Below are 16,942 nucleotides of genomic sequence, written 5' to 3' on the forward strand. Positions count from 1 at the left end.
CTGTAGAGTCAGGATTTAAGATGCAGACTTTAAAGAATATTAGTGATCTCTCAGAGAACAAGGAGCTAGCTTATATGGAGTGAGGTGAACAAGCTTGACAAACATTGGTTCTGTGGTTCTGTGTGATTTGCTAACCAATAATAATAACAAGCACTTCTTGAGTACTTACTTTGTGGCGGGCACGGTTCTTAGCGTTTTATGTACATTATCTTATGGAATACTCACAACAATCTAAGGTAGGCTCTGCCATAATCGCCATTTTGCAGATGGGGGAACCAAGGCCCGGAAGGATTTCCAAGAATCACACAGAGCTAGGATTTGAACCACATTGTTTGGTGCCAGACCCTATACTTGTTACTAGATGATGCTAACTCTATCCCATCCCTTACTCAATGTCTGAGTTGCCTCCTGTTCATAGCTATCTTTGTCTCTTTTTCATGACTGTCTCTGGGCTGGGGATGGAGATTGGTAGTTGGGGGAAGTTCTGAGTTGGAAGAGAAATTGTTATTTTATATTTTATTTGATGATAAAGAAGTTTAATAGTTAGTTTCAGGACACATCAGAATGTTCCTGTGTGAATGGCATCAAAATGTCATGTGCCCTGCAGCAGTGGAGTGGAGGTGAAGGTTCTGGGTGATAAGGAGGTAAATGAATTGTGAAGCTGATGTTTGGAATGGATGGTGCCTGAGTACACAAGAGTCTCAAGATGAATCATAGCGGAACCTGGAATGGAGCTGGAGACTATGACCAACAGAGTCTATTGCTTCATGAACTTATTTCCAACCAGGGGGTAGATCACTTACTGTTTACATCTATCCCTATCTGTCCACCTGTCTGTCTGTCTATCTATGTATCTACCTATCTATTTACCGTCTGTCATCCTACAGAATTGATCACAGTGCCCCAAACACATTAGTTTATGTTTTTTAAATCTCATTCTTGAGAAATGTGTAATCTAGTTGGAGGGGAGCGGACTATCTGAAATTAATTAGGGGTTGACTGTGGCTTGATGGCAAAGGTGAGGAAGGAAGCCTGGCTAGAGCAGATTTATGTGAAATGAGGGAAACTTCATGGAAAGAGTGGCTGCTCATGGTGCTTGGAGTTGTCTCCTCTGCTGCTGGAGAAGTAAGTGTAATTTTGGTCCATGCATGCTGTTCCAGTTGGTTTCCTTGTCTTTAATGCATTCCTTTACAGGATGCCTGGCCTGGGTTAGGGGCTGAGCATCACTGGAGGTCAAAATCTCATGTGGAGGCTGAACCTATGGCCTTACTACCATTACTGAAGTGCCTGCAAGAGCTCGGTCAACAAGTATGACACTGTGCTAATTTTTTTTTGGTAGGACCTTTGTGTAAATGGTGCTCAGATACTACACTTTAAAAGCTCATTAGTGGAGGAAGCCGTCAATGAGCTAATAAATATGTTGCTGGATGTGGAAGTTCCATCTAAAGAAGAAAGTGAAAAAATATACAGTGTGAATGGTGCTGATTCAAAAACCAAAAATTCAGGTAAGAGATGGGGTCTTGGAAGGTCTTGTTTTTCTAGGACATTGCGGAAAACTAAAATTTAATTTCTACATATCAATTAATTTCACACTTCTATAAACACCCTCCCAATTTTAGAGGGACATTTGTAAATCTGAAATTATGATTCTGAGCATATTGTAATGACTCTATGTCATTAATTCCCATTATTTTTTGTTAAACTCTACAAACATATACTTTGCATTGGCCCCTGTTAGCTCTCTTTGCAGGTATGTGTGCGTGTTTTTTATCTTATCAGTGGAGTAGGATGGATTCTGGATTGGAATTCCTGTTGAAGTACGTCTACACTAGAGCAAATCTTTGGTGGGACAGATGAGGACACTGAGAGGCAGAGAAGGGAAATTATTCCCCCAAGCTTTTATGGCTGTTGGAGGAGGAGCGAGCACGAAAACCCAGGTCCCTGAGGCCCAGTCTTGCTTTTTCGGCCATAGCTCCTGCCTCTCCTCTGTTTCCTTCCTTTGAGGAGGAGAGGCTTCCATCAGTGCACCTGGTGCCCGGATTTCCTTTTCCTGTCCTTTGATGGCTTCAACTTCTAAGAAGTGTGACATTTGTTGTTAAACTTGCCTGTCATTTATGTTAATTTTCCTGTCTTTAATTGCAATAGCTGGTTCTCCCTCTCTCTCTCAATCTCTCTCATCTTGTAACAGCAAAAAGAGAAGAAGGAATTTCCGACACTTTGACATCTTCCCTTAATGCTGGGGCAGGTCTCCTGCCTTTGACGACTATCGCGAGAAAGAAGAAAGAGACGGAGATGTTGGAGGAAGAAGCCCACGAGTTACTCTCTCATTTCAACCATCAAAACGTGGATGCTCTTCTGAAAGTCACGAGGAATACGCTAGAGGCCATTCGCAGGCGCATTCATTCCTCCAACACGATGAACTTCCGGGGTAATACCCAACACAGTTTAACTACTGGCTGGCCAGGCATGGTTGCTGGTTGTGTGTATACCTGTTCTATTTAAATAATTAAAAAAAAACCCCACCATTTATTGAGTGCCTCCTTATAAGTTTATATGTTATGAACTTTGTTTATCCCAACAATTCTATGAAGTAGATACCATCATTACTCTCATTTTAAAACTGAGAAAACTGAGCACAGAAAGGTTAAGTAATTTACCTAAAGTCATTTAGCTTTTGTTAATAACATAATAATTGACATCACTTTTAATCTTTTTGTCATATGATGAAAACATGTAAAATGAATTAATTAGTGAAAGAAAAAAATACATACTTTAAAAAGAAGATATATAGAAAGATAATTTCATTGTTAAATTATTAGGTTATTAGCTAGTCTCATAAGGTGATAAAGATCTTATTAATGCCATCTTTTCCAAAGCAGAAAATGCTTTACTATTTTTGTGTAATAGTTTGTATTTTTTACTATTTTGTGTCAATATACTTTCAGTATACTTTCTTGTTGTTTTCCTCCTTCTCAATACAATCATCTCTTCCTCAGCACATTTCACAAATAAGTGTTGCATTTCCCAGATGGGCCACAAAAATCCATCAAATATAGAGACATTCTGAAATTAAATTTTAAATTAAAAAATAGTAAAAAATAAAATAACTAATTAATTAAAATGGAAAAGGAATAGGATAATAAAACCTTTTTATTCATTTTGAATACTGGCATTTAAGGGAAACCATCTCTAATATTTAATTAAAAGTGGATGAATAAAAGTGGAAATATTGAAAGAATTTTTTGTTTGGTGCCATGGTTTATTACGTTTTATTTCACTTCAGAATGGAGGGAGGATAGTCCTTTTCTTTGACACATGGATATTATTAGAGCTTATCAACTGTTGGTTGATATGCTGAATATTGAATGACATATCTTTCCCAACTTTATATATTGTAGCTATTTCCAAATATGTAAAAAGTTACACCCCCCCCCACACACACACATACATACATAATACATATCTGTGTTTATATACCTATACCTTTACTCAACTTTGAAAGCCCTTTGGATGTAAATGCTGAGTCACACTTTATTTCTTCTCCACTCTTTAACTGCTCTGAGTTTGGGTTATACACAGGGTGGTAGGAGAGGCGTATGTTTTATTTGAAATTCTAAACTGGTTGCTTGTTCTGACTTTGGCTTCGTCTGGTAGCTATCCTTGTTCTTCATGCCTTGCTTACTTATTCTACATTTAGCTAATTTGTTAGCATCCTGTTATTTGGACAGCGTTGTCTTTAATATTTTAGATAAGAGTTTGCACAATAAGCCTGAGCCCACACAGCGGGTGTCCTTTGTGGAGGGTGCCCCAGTAGGTTGTCATCAGCAGAAAAGGACTTGGATTCCACTGAACTGCTCTGTTATGTTGAGCAAAGCTAGATCCCCCATTAGCTTTTATTCATTCATGCATTCAAAATATTTGTCCCCTTATATACCTACGCTGTCTTGTTCTAAGTGCTTTAATTTTTCTGGTTAAAAATGAAATAAATCCCATTTTGAATTAAAAAGATTAATCTTTCCTCTTTTGTGTTAACTCAGACAGTAACACTGCGTCTAAGATGAAGCAGAACAGTCTGCCCATTTTCCGGGCAGGCATCACTCTGGCCATTCCCAACATTGCGATGGCGCCCGCCCTGGAAGACGTACAGCAGACACTGAACAAAGCCGTGGAGTGCATCGTCAGCGTCACCAAAGGGGTTAGACAGTGGAGCGGTGAGCTGGTGTCCAAGGTGGGTGTGCGATGAAGAAATCGTTTCACACGGAAGCTGCTTCTTTTACACATGGGACTGAGCTGAGAAATATCCTTTTATATTACAGAAAAAGATGCATGAAAGAAAAATGGCTACTTTGCGGAATAATGAAGACAGTGATTCTGATGTTGAAATGGGAGAAAACGAACCTCAAGGTAAATGTTCTTTCAGTTCTTTTTAACTAGTCGTTGGAAACCAACATTTACTGAGCTAAAATGTATTTTCCTTCCATACAATTCTCAATCAGATTAGGTTGGAATACTAATCTATGAGCCAATTTTAAGTTTGCAAAATACGTAATCCATGTATTCTAATATCATCATTTAAAATAGCACATTTTTAGTGGCTGTTTTACATTTGTGGCTATGTCACTGATTTCTGATCCAACGGGGCACAAGAAACATTTTAGTTTCACAGTTTAAAGAGAAACTTCTCATCACAGTGAATATTTCCTGACATTTAAGAGACATTTTGTATTTTGACCTATTATGTGTCCTGTTTTGCTAACGTGTGGTGATTTTTGCTGTATGTCTTATGGTTTTCATTTATATTCTGTAAAATTAATTACTTGTTGCTGATTGTCTTTTGACAAATGTCTTGGGATCAGGATGTTTTCACTCAGGGTGTTCTGAGTCAGGTCAAATAAAGGTAAGCTCTTTGATTAGGGCTTTTCCAGGGAGCTTCTAGACAGGTCAAATAGTGACAATTCTGTGGGGCTTCTTGAGGAGCTGCACACCCAGTCTGGCCCCTCTGGTGACTTCTAGGCTACTGCTAGGCTGTGGTTTCCATGGCCACAGTGGTTGCAAGGCTCCTGTTTCTCAAGGTTCTATGTAGCTGGTGAGGGGGCAGTGGGTGTAGAACCAGTTGAAACACCACAAAACTCACTGCTGTTACCAAGACTCAGCATTTTTTCTTGAATAAGCAAGAATTCCTTGGATTGTTGCAAGCTTTGGTTCATTTCCAGAGTCCTGAAAATTGATATTGACAAATTTTCCCACTCTTTTCGGTTGCTTTTATAAAGAAGGTTTTAGAGGTTCTTGCTTTACCATTAGACAAATCCCCTCAACTTTTTAAAGCATGTGCTCTATGCTGTCGATATAATCTTGTCTCTCTTTTTTTTGCTTTTAGATACCTTTGAAATAGCATCTGTAAACTTACCCATTCCCGTGCAAACCAGGAACTATTATAAGAATGTTTCTGACAACAAAGAGATTGTAAAATTAGTTTCTGTGCTTAGCACTATCATCAACTCCACCAAAAAGGTATGTCAAGAGGATTTGTCGCCTGGGCCCTTTGCTTTACAATATGTGTCTGTGGGAAGCTAAGCATCACAAGCTTGTCTGACATGCACCCCGGGGCTCACCAACTGTGCCTTCAGCGAGAGGCTTCTGGCGTCTTGTATGCGCTCGGCAAACGTTTACTTAACTGAAGATCTTTTGTTCTAGATTACAAGGTGAAAGAGAACTGTTATTCCTATGTTTTATATTGTGTTCTGTTTAATGCCTGTAACCTCCTGATTTATTTAGTACAAATAAATCTGTTAAAAAATTTGCTATGTCCCAAACCACAGGTCAGACTGGTATTAAAATTACCCTCCAAAGAGTCCGTGACACTAGTACATTTGAAATAGAATAAGATTTACAGTCGATTTTTCATATTTGTGTTGTCAGGCAAATCCTATAAAATATCACATGAAAATTTATGTATATTGCCACATGGAAATCAGACAATACTGAGAATAAAGAAAATATTAGTATTATCAGTACAAACTTATACTGGACATGGATGTAAATTTGGGTTAATTTTTTCTTTCAACTTAGTCTTCTCTCAACTTCCCCTTTTTGTTCAGGCAAATCTGTTGTGGTGGTCAGAGACTCAAAACCCTGAAGTTAATTTATACTTAAAAAAAATCTGTGTTCACAGTGCCTCTAAGACCTGTTGACTCTTTAAAAATGTTTCTCAGTGTTGAGGGAATAGTTGTCACTCACTCAACACATCTTTTCTATTACTGAGTTTTGACAGAATGAGTTGCGTTTGTTTGAAAGCATTTTGAAAAGCTACCGTGGCTGTAAACATGTGCGGAAATATTATTCAGTTTAACTTTAATTAGTTCCCAAGGGAACTGGAAGCTTTTGCGTTTGTACATTTTCAATTTTCCTTTTGTAATATAATGAAGGTCTCGTATTTAATTTTGCCCTAGGGACAGTGTTCACATAATTCAATTTAACAAATATTTATCTATTGCTTAGTTTAGCAAGCTCTACACTAAATGATAAAGGCAAGTAGAATATTCTATGATGGTAATAAACAATCAGATATATTTTCAGATGTCTCAGTAATCATGGAAAATACAGTAAAATAAATCAATAATAAAGTACATTACTTTCTCTGAATATAAACTGCCAGTATTATGAAAATCTCAGGGTAAGATATAGTAGTTGAGATTAACATACTGCTGGCAACAAAATGCTTCTCTCTGTGTTACTTTTGTTGCATTTGCTATTATATGAAGGAAATGTGTAGCTCTTAGTCTTCTTAAAATAAGAGAAAGGGTTTTAGCACATAGAATAACTTGAAGGACTTTTTTAAGATTGATAGGATGGATAAATTGTTTCTGGAAGAATAAATACACACAGTGATGGAGTTAGACCAGCCCTCCACAGCCGAAGACCCTTCTGAATGATTCTCGCTCAACGACAGACAATCCTCTGATCCCATCCCCTTTCCTCTTGCCACAGCTGATTGGATCAGCACGTACGCCTGACCTACATTCAGCACATCCCTAGGCCGGCCATCAACTGAGAGCATTGCCCGGCTTGGAAAGATGTGCTGGTCCAAATAATAAAATAACCTTGGCAATAAAAGTGACTTAAGCAGAACAGCTCTGCATGTGTAGTTCATGTAATTTTTCCTTTAAGCTCTGGGTTACCTCCACTCAAAAAAGTTCCAATTTAATAAAGACTGACACTTTCAGATACAATAAATGAGAGTCTAAAACTTATTTAGTTAGGGTATAGTCTTATATTATGAACTCTTGCATGTTGAAAGAGCTCAAGATTCTTGAATTTTTACCCATATTCATGGGTCTTTGATAACCTATAATTCATTCTCCAAGTCATCATACATTTGTGAATATGTCTACATGCTGTTGCAATGCATTCTGGGTATGCACATCGACATCTCAGCCCATGCCAGAGGATCAGTTGTAGTTGGGAGAAGCAGTGGCAGGTTAGCTTTCTGTATGTTAATGTGTGGGAAATCTCAACACCTATTAGGCCTGAGGCTCTGAGGGACCTCTAGCTGTGTGTGGGAAGTTGGAGTGGAGCTGCTTTGGTGCGGGTTGGTGAAATTCACTTAAAGCAATTGGGACCATTTGGAATGCTGTTGGTGATGCTCTATTTTTTCAAATAATGGCATTTTTGATTCTATCTCAGTTTTGAAAATTGTTTCTTGTGCAGATGTAACCATGAAATTATAATATAAGCCAATAGAAAAAGTTGATTCCCAAGAGGTAATTAACTTAGAAATGAAGAGAAGGATTTTCAATTATTTGTAAATGATATGATTATCTACCAAGTAAATCCAAGAGGCTAATCTGAAAAAAATTATAGCCCAGTAAGAGTTAAGTTAGTAGTCAGTTGAAGGATAATTATAAGCATTTTTGCTGTAATGCAGTAAACATGTTCCTGAAAATACTGTCTTGCAAAATTGCACATTTAATATAATAAGGATTATGAGAAGAGCAGGGTTGAGGCAGACACACAAAACATAGGAAATTTTCTAACCAGAGTAGCAACAAAAGCATTAACAATCATAGTAAAATATTAACCCATTTAGTAGTGCTATAATAAGAACTTTACTATCAAAAAGTGAAAGAAACTTGGTAGAAGGTCGTGTAAGAAACAATTGAAGCTGCTGAGTTATAAAAATAAGGGTAAAATATGCAAAGATCAAGTTGAACTGGGCAAAGAACATTCTCAAAATGAAGTGGTGGCCAAATTGACCCAAAAGCAAGAAGTGGCACAAGGAGTGTGGCACAAAGGATTGCCACTTCAGCTGGTAGAAAACAAGGGGCTGGGAAAACAGCGTTTGATAATGTGACCTCCCCATTATATTGACATCATTCCTAGTTTCCAGTTGTGAGTGAGCCAATTCATCTTACAGAAGCACACTCTCTAGCAAAGAGGACTATTTATTAAAAAGTATGTCAGACGGAGAAAGCCAAACACTGTATGATTTCACTCATATGTAGAAGATGCAAAAACAGCAACAGCAACAAACAAACACATAGATACAGAGAACAGATTGGTGGTTACCAGAGGGGAAGAGGGTGGGAGGAGGGCAAAATGGGTAAAGGGACACATGTGCATGGTGTCGGATGGCAACTAGACTTGATGGTGAACACGATGTAGGCTATACGGAAGTCAAAATATAATGACGTACACTTGAAATTTATATAATGTTGTAAACCAATGTGACCGCAATAAAAAAGAGAAAAAAAATCAGTCTTTTTTTGGTAAACATGTGCCTTCCATAACCAGTTATAAAAATAGTGGAAAAAGATCCAATAACATCATCATTGAAAAATACTTAGGAACATACATAATAAGTGTTTGGGGTCTCTAAGAAGATTCATCTAAAACTTAAGAAGGAATTTCAAAAAAAGATGGAAATATTTGGAAACGCTATGTTCCTGGATGGGAAGATTTAATGTTGTACAGATGGCCATCCTTATCCAGTGAATTTCTACATTGTATGTGATTTAATACAATCTCTCAATGGGATTTGATGCTGGATATATTCTGTTTGCCCCTCCAGAGTCTAATCTCCACCTTCTGACCTTAGGGAACAAGTCAGTAGGTTTCCACTGAAGCTTTCAGTAGATTCGACCAATGAGAGTCTGGGAGGAGGTCTGGGGGCAGGGGGGCGGGTGGGAAGAGTGAGTTTAGAGTATTTTTTTCCATAGCACTCTCTCTGTGGCATGATTTGAGCTGTGTGTTATTTTGTGTGTGTGTGTGTCTGTGTGAGGAAGATTGGCCCTGAACTAACATCTGTGACAGTCTTCCTCTATTTTGTATGTGGGATGCTGCGACAGCATGGCTTGATGAACAGTGTGTAGGTCCACGCCCGGGATCCAGAACCACAAACTCCAGGCTGCCAAAGTGGAGCATGTCAACTTAACCACTACACCACTGGGCTGGTCCCTGAGCTGTGGTTTTTGACCTAAAGTCCAGCTCCAACCAAGAAGGCCCTATCTACAAATCTTCCTGGACTCTCTCTCTTTTTGCTAGAAACTGTCCCCTTTTCCTTTGGCTAGGGATGGTAGCAGTTTCATTGTTACTAGTCTTGGGTTACTATTTGCACAATTGTATGCAGTTCCAGTTCTGTGGCATTTCCAACTAGTCACACAGTTCACTAATTAAGCATTTTAATAAATCTATGGGGACCACCAGCAGTTGGCAAATATTCACTTATACCGTGGTGCCGTTTCTGATTCTTCCCTCTCAACACAAATCTGTTATTTGTATTCTAGGAAGTTATTACATGCATGGATTGCTTCAAACACTACAATCACATTTGGCAAAAGGAGAAAGAAGAAACCATTATGACGTTTATTATGAAAAACCCCTTGCTGTCTGAATTTGAATCTGAGATTCTCTATTTCCAAAACCTAGTGCGGGAAATTAATGCTGAGCCGGAATATATCTGTGTGGGTGCCATTGCCCTGTACACAGGTTGGTCCATTTTCTTTCAGACAGAGATTAAAAATTCAACAGTGTTATACTTAGATTAGTATTCTAGACAGTTCTAGCTATCTTAAAGATTGACTTTCCTTTTATGGGCCTCAACCTTTAAGATCAATTTGTAGACTTGTTTTTAATTCTTTTCTGTATAATTATTTATTTTGGGCTATTTTGGACACTGTGCTCCTAAACCTCGATAATAAATGCTAATTCAGAGAAAGGGGATGAGTCTGTTGTATTTGGAATTAAAATGTATCTTTTCTTTAATAATAACAAACATTTAGGCTTATCTCCAACGGTTTTGATAGACCCTTTTTTTTTTTTTAGCATTTTGAATTGTGTTTTGAATTGTTGCAAAACAAGCTTTGTAAAATGATGAATATATAAGATTAGGAAAACCTAATTTTTTTCCAGGTTGATTTTTCATGAGTTAGAGGGCTATAAGCTTCAAATTATCTACTAGTGGTGGACAGTAGCACTGTGTGTTCTCACACTGGTTCAAGTTTTTCAGACTGAACTGTGGACATTTGGGTTTTACAGCAGACCTGAAGTTCACTCTGACTGCTGAGACGAAGGCCTGGATGGTTGTCATCGGCCGTCACTGTAACAAAAAATACAGGAGCGAGATGGAAAACATTTTTACGCTTGTTGAAGAATTCAGTAAGAAACTGAATCGTCAAATTAAAGACCTCGATGATATTCGGATAGCTATGGCGGCACTGAAGGAAATCAGGGAGCAGCAAATCCCCATTGACTTTCAAGTGGGACCTATTGAGGTAACTGATAATCGTTTGTTTATACAGAAATAGCTCCGCATATTGGGAGATATTAGCTGAAATACCGACCAGGTCTGGACTGGAGTTACAAAGGGATGCTAAACTTAAGAACAACAATTTCAATAATGATGATACCTAACATTATACGGTGCCTTCTATGGGCCAGTTCTAATCCTTTCAGTGGCATTTAAGATCCCTAAGAGCAGAGGCTGAGATGAGCATTTCTGTACAAGTGATTTATTGATGCGTGTTCATGGGAGAAGGGGAAGGGGAGAAACAGGAGAGGATGAGATTGGCATGGGGGTGGGGGAGCTAAATAAGGATGTGCTCTTAGCTGTAGACTGACTTCAGCCTGATTCCACAGGGAGCTCTGGAGCACGAATTGTATCACACAGTTGGTCCCACCTTGAGGCAAGGAGAACTGTCCTTTATTCCCCCAAATCAGTTGGTCATTGACCATAATCTTCCCATGAAGAGGCTCCTATTCAGCTGAGGACAATTTTCAAGGGAAGAAGGCAGCTTGATCCCTACAGCCAACTCTCCCAGCAGTCAGGGATGCAAATAACAGCTGGTAAACGGACCTGGATGGGGCACAAATGGTGTCCATTCATATATTGACTTTGTATTAACTTTTTAAAACTTGCTACAACCCTTACTTTACATACAAGGAAACAGAGCCAAAGGAGTTATGCAATTCAATTAGTATTGCACATTACTTTTGTTTGTATTATCCTGCTATCTTTTCTAGATGAAAATGTTTTATCAGGAATGGGTCACTGTATTTATTCTCTTAATTGAGACTAGTATAATTGTAGCTTTAAACAGTTCCAGACATGAAAACATCTTTTCATCACACCATAACTTGAATGTCTGGGCTTAAAGTCTGATGGTCAGGATCCTACTCTAGTCCCACATTTTCTGTGTCCCTCTTTGGATTTTGGAAAATTTCAAACTCCTGTGAAAATGGTTCAGATGACTGCATGTTTGTACCCCTGCTGTGTTGGGTCTGGGAAATCACATGGTCCACTGTGTTCTTCTTGGGAATTGAAACATCAGGGCAAAGAACTTCTGCTTTGTGTAGGACCGAGGGAGACCTGGGCGTTTGAAGAGGAGGACTAGTAACTGACAACTCTGTTTTCCCCCACCTTAGAGTTAAGAAAAAACTGTAGTCAAGTAGTCAAGATCAAAATACAATCCTTATTACTGATAGAACTTGTTTGGAAGAAGTGATTTAGTGTACAGCTCCCGTATTCCCATTATACCCCCCCTTCATCTCGCCACCCTGTACATATACACCATGGGCTTGTGCATACTAGATCCTGGAATTGTACTTACTCATCCATCAGAGGCTGCATTGGAAGGCTGCAGCCCTCTCTATTACATTGCTTCATTTGATTGGTGCTGGGGTGCAGACCAGAGGCATGCCTTCAAGGAGAAAGAGGGAAGAGGGAGAAAGGCTATGCTTGCCCAAGTCAAGGATCTTCTCCCAAATCAACAATCAGATATCCATCCTACCTCTATGGGGAGGAGTAATGGTGGGAGAAGAGGCCAGGAATATTTAGGGAAAATCTTTTCTCATGAAAACCAACTTTTCCCTCATTTTAATCTTGTAGCCATGAGAGTAGTCCAGGAATTTGCAACCTGAGGGCAATGACTTGTTCCAGGCTCTGATTCAAGAATGTTCTCTTGTGTCCTACTATTGGAACCTCTTACCAACAAAGTGAAATGGGATAGAGTTAAAACCTTAGTTTATTTTGTTATTTTAATATTATCAGTTAAATTGTTTCATGTTTCTCATTTACTTGATATAATTTTGTAGTCTTCAAATAGAATTTAAGGGCCTAAGTAAAAATTACTTTTTATTTGTATAATTTATAGTTTCAAGATGTGTTTAAAATGATACTTTTTGATATTCACAAAAATCCTATGAAGCAGCCAGGGAATTTTCCCATTTTACAGGTGAGGAAACTGAAGCTTAGTGGCTGAGTTGCTCACTTAAGCTCTCACAGTTTGCAAGTAGAAGAGCTAGAACTCTCTGGGCAGTTTCCCTAGCATGCTGGTCTTTCTCATTCTGATGCTTTAATAAATGACTGTGTGTAGATTTATGCATCTGACTGGCAGAAATTAAACTTTTCTTCTTCTGTATAGGAATCCTATGCCCTGCTTAACAAATATGGGCTTCTGATAGCAAGGGAAGAGATGGACAAAGTGGATACTCTGCGCTATGCTTGGGAGAAGCTTCTGGCACGTGCCAGCGAAGTTCAGAATGAATTGGTCTCCCTGCAGCCCAGTTTCAGGAAAGAGCTGATTAGTGCTGTGGAGGTTTTTCTCCGAGACTGTCACCAGTTCTACTCGGACTATGATTTGGTACGACTCTGGCTTACTCTGTGTGTATTTTTGGAGAAGAGTGAATAGAGCATGCAAAATGTAGTTGTTGTTTAAAGATTATGTATCACATTCAATGAAATTCTCTAGGAATGGGAGTTTTATTTTCATGAGAACAAAGACATTTCCCTTTCACAATCCTTTCCACTTAGAGTTCAGCCAGAATAATTTCAACAGGAAATGGGGAATTTCAAGGTGCTGTTTATATTATATCGTTGATCTGTTACTGAGTTGTTTGATGCCTTCTAGATTTCTGTGGACAAATACTATTCACATATAGTTATAATGGTTGTCCTTCCCACAGCATTCATTAGTTCCACAAATACTGTAGAGCACCTGCCCAGCATGTGCCAGGCGCTGCCCTTGGTGCTGAAGACAAAAAGTGGACAAGACAGGTGGAGTCCATATTTTAATCATACATATATGAGTTTCAGTGCAGAATCTTCTACTGCGAATATGTGTGTAATGAGACCCATTTCTAGCCAATTATAATGTGCTACATAAGGGAAATATGTAGAGTATAGGATAAATTTATACCTATTGAGTGGCAGCACACCAAACCACAAAGTGAGTAAAGTTAGGAGGTTGGATCCATGCACTATCTTCATGGATGAAGCAGCACAGAAATCTACGTATTGAAAGTATTCTAATGTAGGAAAACCTAATTGTAATGTTAAGATTATAGGTCACTTTACAAACAGATATTAGAGTGGTGAAATCCGTGAGTAATGTGGCATTAGTATTTTAGTTTAAAACCAGACATTACATATAGGCTTCTTAGAGGGTAGTTACTGAGCCTTCTTTGCCTGTGTCATCTAAGAAATGAATAGTACATATTTTTAGTTTTCAGAATTTCTTGATGTATGGAAGTTGTGGCATTAACTCAGCCTTTTTGAACTTGAAAATATTTCCCAATGAGTCACTTTCCTGAGTCCTTTTTGCAAATAAAAAACAAAACAAAAAAACTTTCATAGGATGAAGGTTTCCTATCATGTATGTGATATGCATGAAAACTAACTTTGATATTGAAATACTTTGAGTTCTTGAGATTTGTATGCAAGCATTTCATTCTATTTTGTGTTTGACTTTTTCTTTCAGAATGGTCCAATGGCTAGTGGCTTGAAACCCCAGGAAGCTAGTGATAGGCTTATCATGTTTCAGGTAATCTTTTTAGTTTCTATGACCTTCTAAAACCAAAACCTTAATGGGTTTTAAACACATACTTTTTTTTCCTGAAGACAGAAAGGCCTATTGTGGAATATGGAATGTTCTTACATTTTTAAAAATGTGATTTGTTGTGGTTATAATTAGAGTTGGTTTTTATGTAATTAACTACTCATTTAGTATTCCTATTTACATGTGCTCAGAGATCATACATGTTTGCTTATTTGCCAATCTTCCTTTTTCGTTTGCATTTTTGTTCATATGTAAATCGTTTTGAGGAGTTTTCACTTGTGTTTTTATTAGAATCAATTTGATAATATCTATCGGAAATACATCACCTATACTGGTGGAGAGGAGCTTTTTGGTCTGCCAGTTACACAGTATCCTCAGCTTCTGGAAATAAAGAAGCAACTAAGTCTTCTACAGAAAATATACACTCTATACAACAGCGTCATAGAAACTGTAAATAGCTATCACGATATCCTTTGGTCAGAAGTGAATATTGAAAAAATCAACAATGAACTTTTAGAGTTCCAGAACAGGTGAGAAATTAAATGTTTAGCATGCCCAGAGCTGTTGAACCTCAAATGCTTTCTTCTTTGATAGGCTGTCAGGTTTTCTTTTCATGCCAGATGTTTCAAAAGCACATCGTGCTGTGTTGCTGTTGTCTGTTGACATCACCCTTGTCAAATGCTATTTATTAATTGCCCTGTGTGTACATGGTGAGACACGCACATCTTTTAAACCTGGATGAATCTTGTCAGGGGCTTTTCTGCAACTTGGAGGGAGCTGATCTATATTTATATTATACTTATCAAACATTTGAAGTTTATTTTAGGTGATTTCCTGGAATAAAAGCAAGAGCTCTATGATTTTTCTACATCATTTTAAGTGTTGAACCCAAAGAAAATGGAGGGTCATTTGTTGTATTTTTTTGGTTGACAACTCAATACACTCTGCTGTGCTTTGTATTTAGTAGGATCTTAATACTGTTTGTAGAATTGAATCAGGAGGCACCTCTATCCTTTAAAATAATGCCTTTTACTTAGTTAATTGTTATGAGGAATTGAAGAAAATTCTTTCCTGGTTGGGAAGGGCAATTGTTTTGTAATGGAAAAGTATATTATATTAACAGATATCCTTTGACTCATGAGATATAAAATTTGATATTCAAAGTGACTATTTTTTATTTTTTATTTTTGATGAGGAAATTGGCCCTGAGCTAACATCTGTGCCAATCTTCCTCTATTTTGTATGTGGGTCACCATCACAGCATGGCCACTGATAGACAAGTGGTTTAGGTCCATGCCTGGGAACTGAACCTAGGCGGCCAAAGTAAAGCAGGCTGAGCTTAACCACTAGGCTGTGGGACTGGCCCCTTGAAGTGGCTGTTTTGGTAGAAATGCTAGCAGGCAGTGTTGGACTGGAGACTTATGGGCTCATATGCCAATGATCTTTCACACTGGCTTCCCTTTGCAGGTGTCGGAAGCTGCCCCGGGCCTTGAAGGACTGGCAGGCTTTTTTGGATCTGAAGAAGACCATTGATGATTTCAGTGAATGTTGCCCACTGCTGGAGCACATGGCCAGTAAGGCCATGATGGACAGGCACTGGGAAAGAATAACTGCTCTCACTGGGCATAGTCTGGATGTGGGGAATGAAACTTTTAAGTTAAGAAATATCATGGAGGCACCTCTTCTGAAATACAAAGAGGAAATAGAGGTACAATTGATGGAGAGCAGGATATGGTGGGAGATTAAAAGGTCTCATGAAATTTATTTGATAGTGTTACTACATTGTGGAATGTTGGCTCAGTAAACCATTCTAGGACAATTAAAGCTCTTTTCCTGGCATTCAACTATTAATTCCTTCAAGAAATGTTTATGTGACAGGTTCTGTCCTAAGTTCTGGGGACATGAGGATGTATTCCTGCATTCATACATTATTAAATAATTTATATAATTAAATAATTATACAAATAAGGGTATAGGTACAAGCTATGGTAAATACCGTTAAAGGAAAAGTATGCTTCTCTATGAGGGCCTACAATAACAGGGCTTGACCTATTTGGGGAGTGATAAATATAGGAAAGGCTAGGAAAATGTGCATGACTGCTGGCTGAACAGAGTGTACTTGTGTGGTGAGGGTGAGGGATTTGGAAAGTGCAAAGAAGATGATGCCAGGCAGATGGAACAGCATGTGTAAGGGTCTGAGGTGTGTTTGGGGGACCAGAAGAAGGCCAGAGTGGCAGGGGTAGGGGGGTAGGGAGAGAAGAGACAGCTGAGGATGGGGAGATGTAAAGGGGCTAGAACATGTATCGATTTCGGTCTTTGGAGCAATGGAGAGCCATCTGGGAGATGTATTGTGAACAGGGAGGGGATGACATAGTTAGATTTGCCTTTTGTAAATATCACTCTTTACAAAAAGTGGAGAAAAGATTGGAGCAGGGCATGGGGGAATGATGGGAAAACCAATTGGGAAGTTATCAGAATATCCCAGGCAAGAGATAATGAATAGTGTGTTGGATGAGGGGGCAGGGAGTGAAACAGGAGAGAGTAGAAAAGATTGAAGAGAGCTTTAGGAGGTAAAACTGGGTAGAATCTGTTGGTGGTGGGAATGTGGTAGG

At 38.5% G+C, this 16,942-nt stretch overlaps 1 protein-coding gene across 6 annotated transcripts in view; it reads left to right on the forward strand.

Annotated features, from left to right (window-relative positions):
• DNAH5 (dynein axonemal heavy chain 5) overlaps window positions 1-16,942 on the forward strand; it is a 266,364-nt gene that overhangs the window by 97,249 nt on the left and 152,173 nt on the right. For 5 of the 6 annotated variants that reach the window (XM_046670920.1, XM_046670918.1, XM_046670921.1 and 2 more), the window contains 11 exons: window positions 1,340-1,505; window positions 2,189-2,428; window positions 4,038-4,228; window positions 4,317-4,404; window positions 5,378-5,511; window positions 9,783-9,984; window positions 10,534-10,769; window positions 12,918-13,136; window positions 14,253-14,315; window positions 14,622-14,860; window positions 15,798-16,038. In XM_046670920.1, coding sequence (XP_046526876.1) covers window positions 1,340-1,505; window positions 2,189-2,428; window positions 4,038-4,228; window positions 4,317-4,404; window positions 5,378-5,511; window positions 9,783-9,984; window positions 10,534-10,769; window positions 12,918-13,136; window positions 14,253-14,315; window positions 14,622-14,860; window positions 15,798-16,038 — 2,019 coding nt within the window. The remainder of the gene's footprint in view (window positions 1-1,339; window positions 1,506-2,188; window positions 2,429-4,037; window positions 4,229-4,316; window positions 4,405-5,377; window positions 5,512-9,782; window positions 9,985-10,533; window positions 10,770-12,917; window positions 13,137-14,252; window positions 14,316-14,621; window positions 14,861-15,797; window positions 16,039-16,942) is intronic. The other variant, XM_046670919.1, reaches the window with a different exon arrangement.

This window comes from Equus quagga, chromosome 9 (genome assembly GCF_021613505.1).
Source record: "Equus quagga isolate Etosha38 chromosome 9, UCLA_HA_Equagga_1.0, whole genome shotgun sequence".
NCBI classification, from domain to species: domain Eukaryota; kingdom Metazoa; phylum Chordata; class Mammalia; order Perissodactyla; family Equidae; genus Equus; species Equus quagga.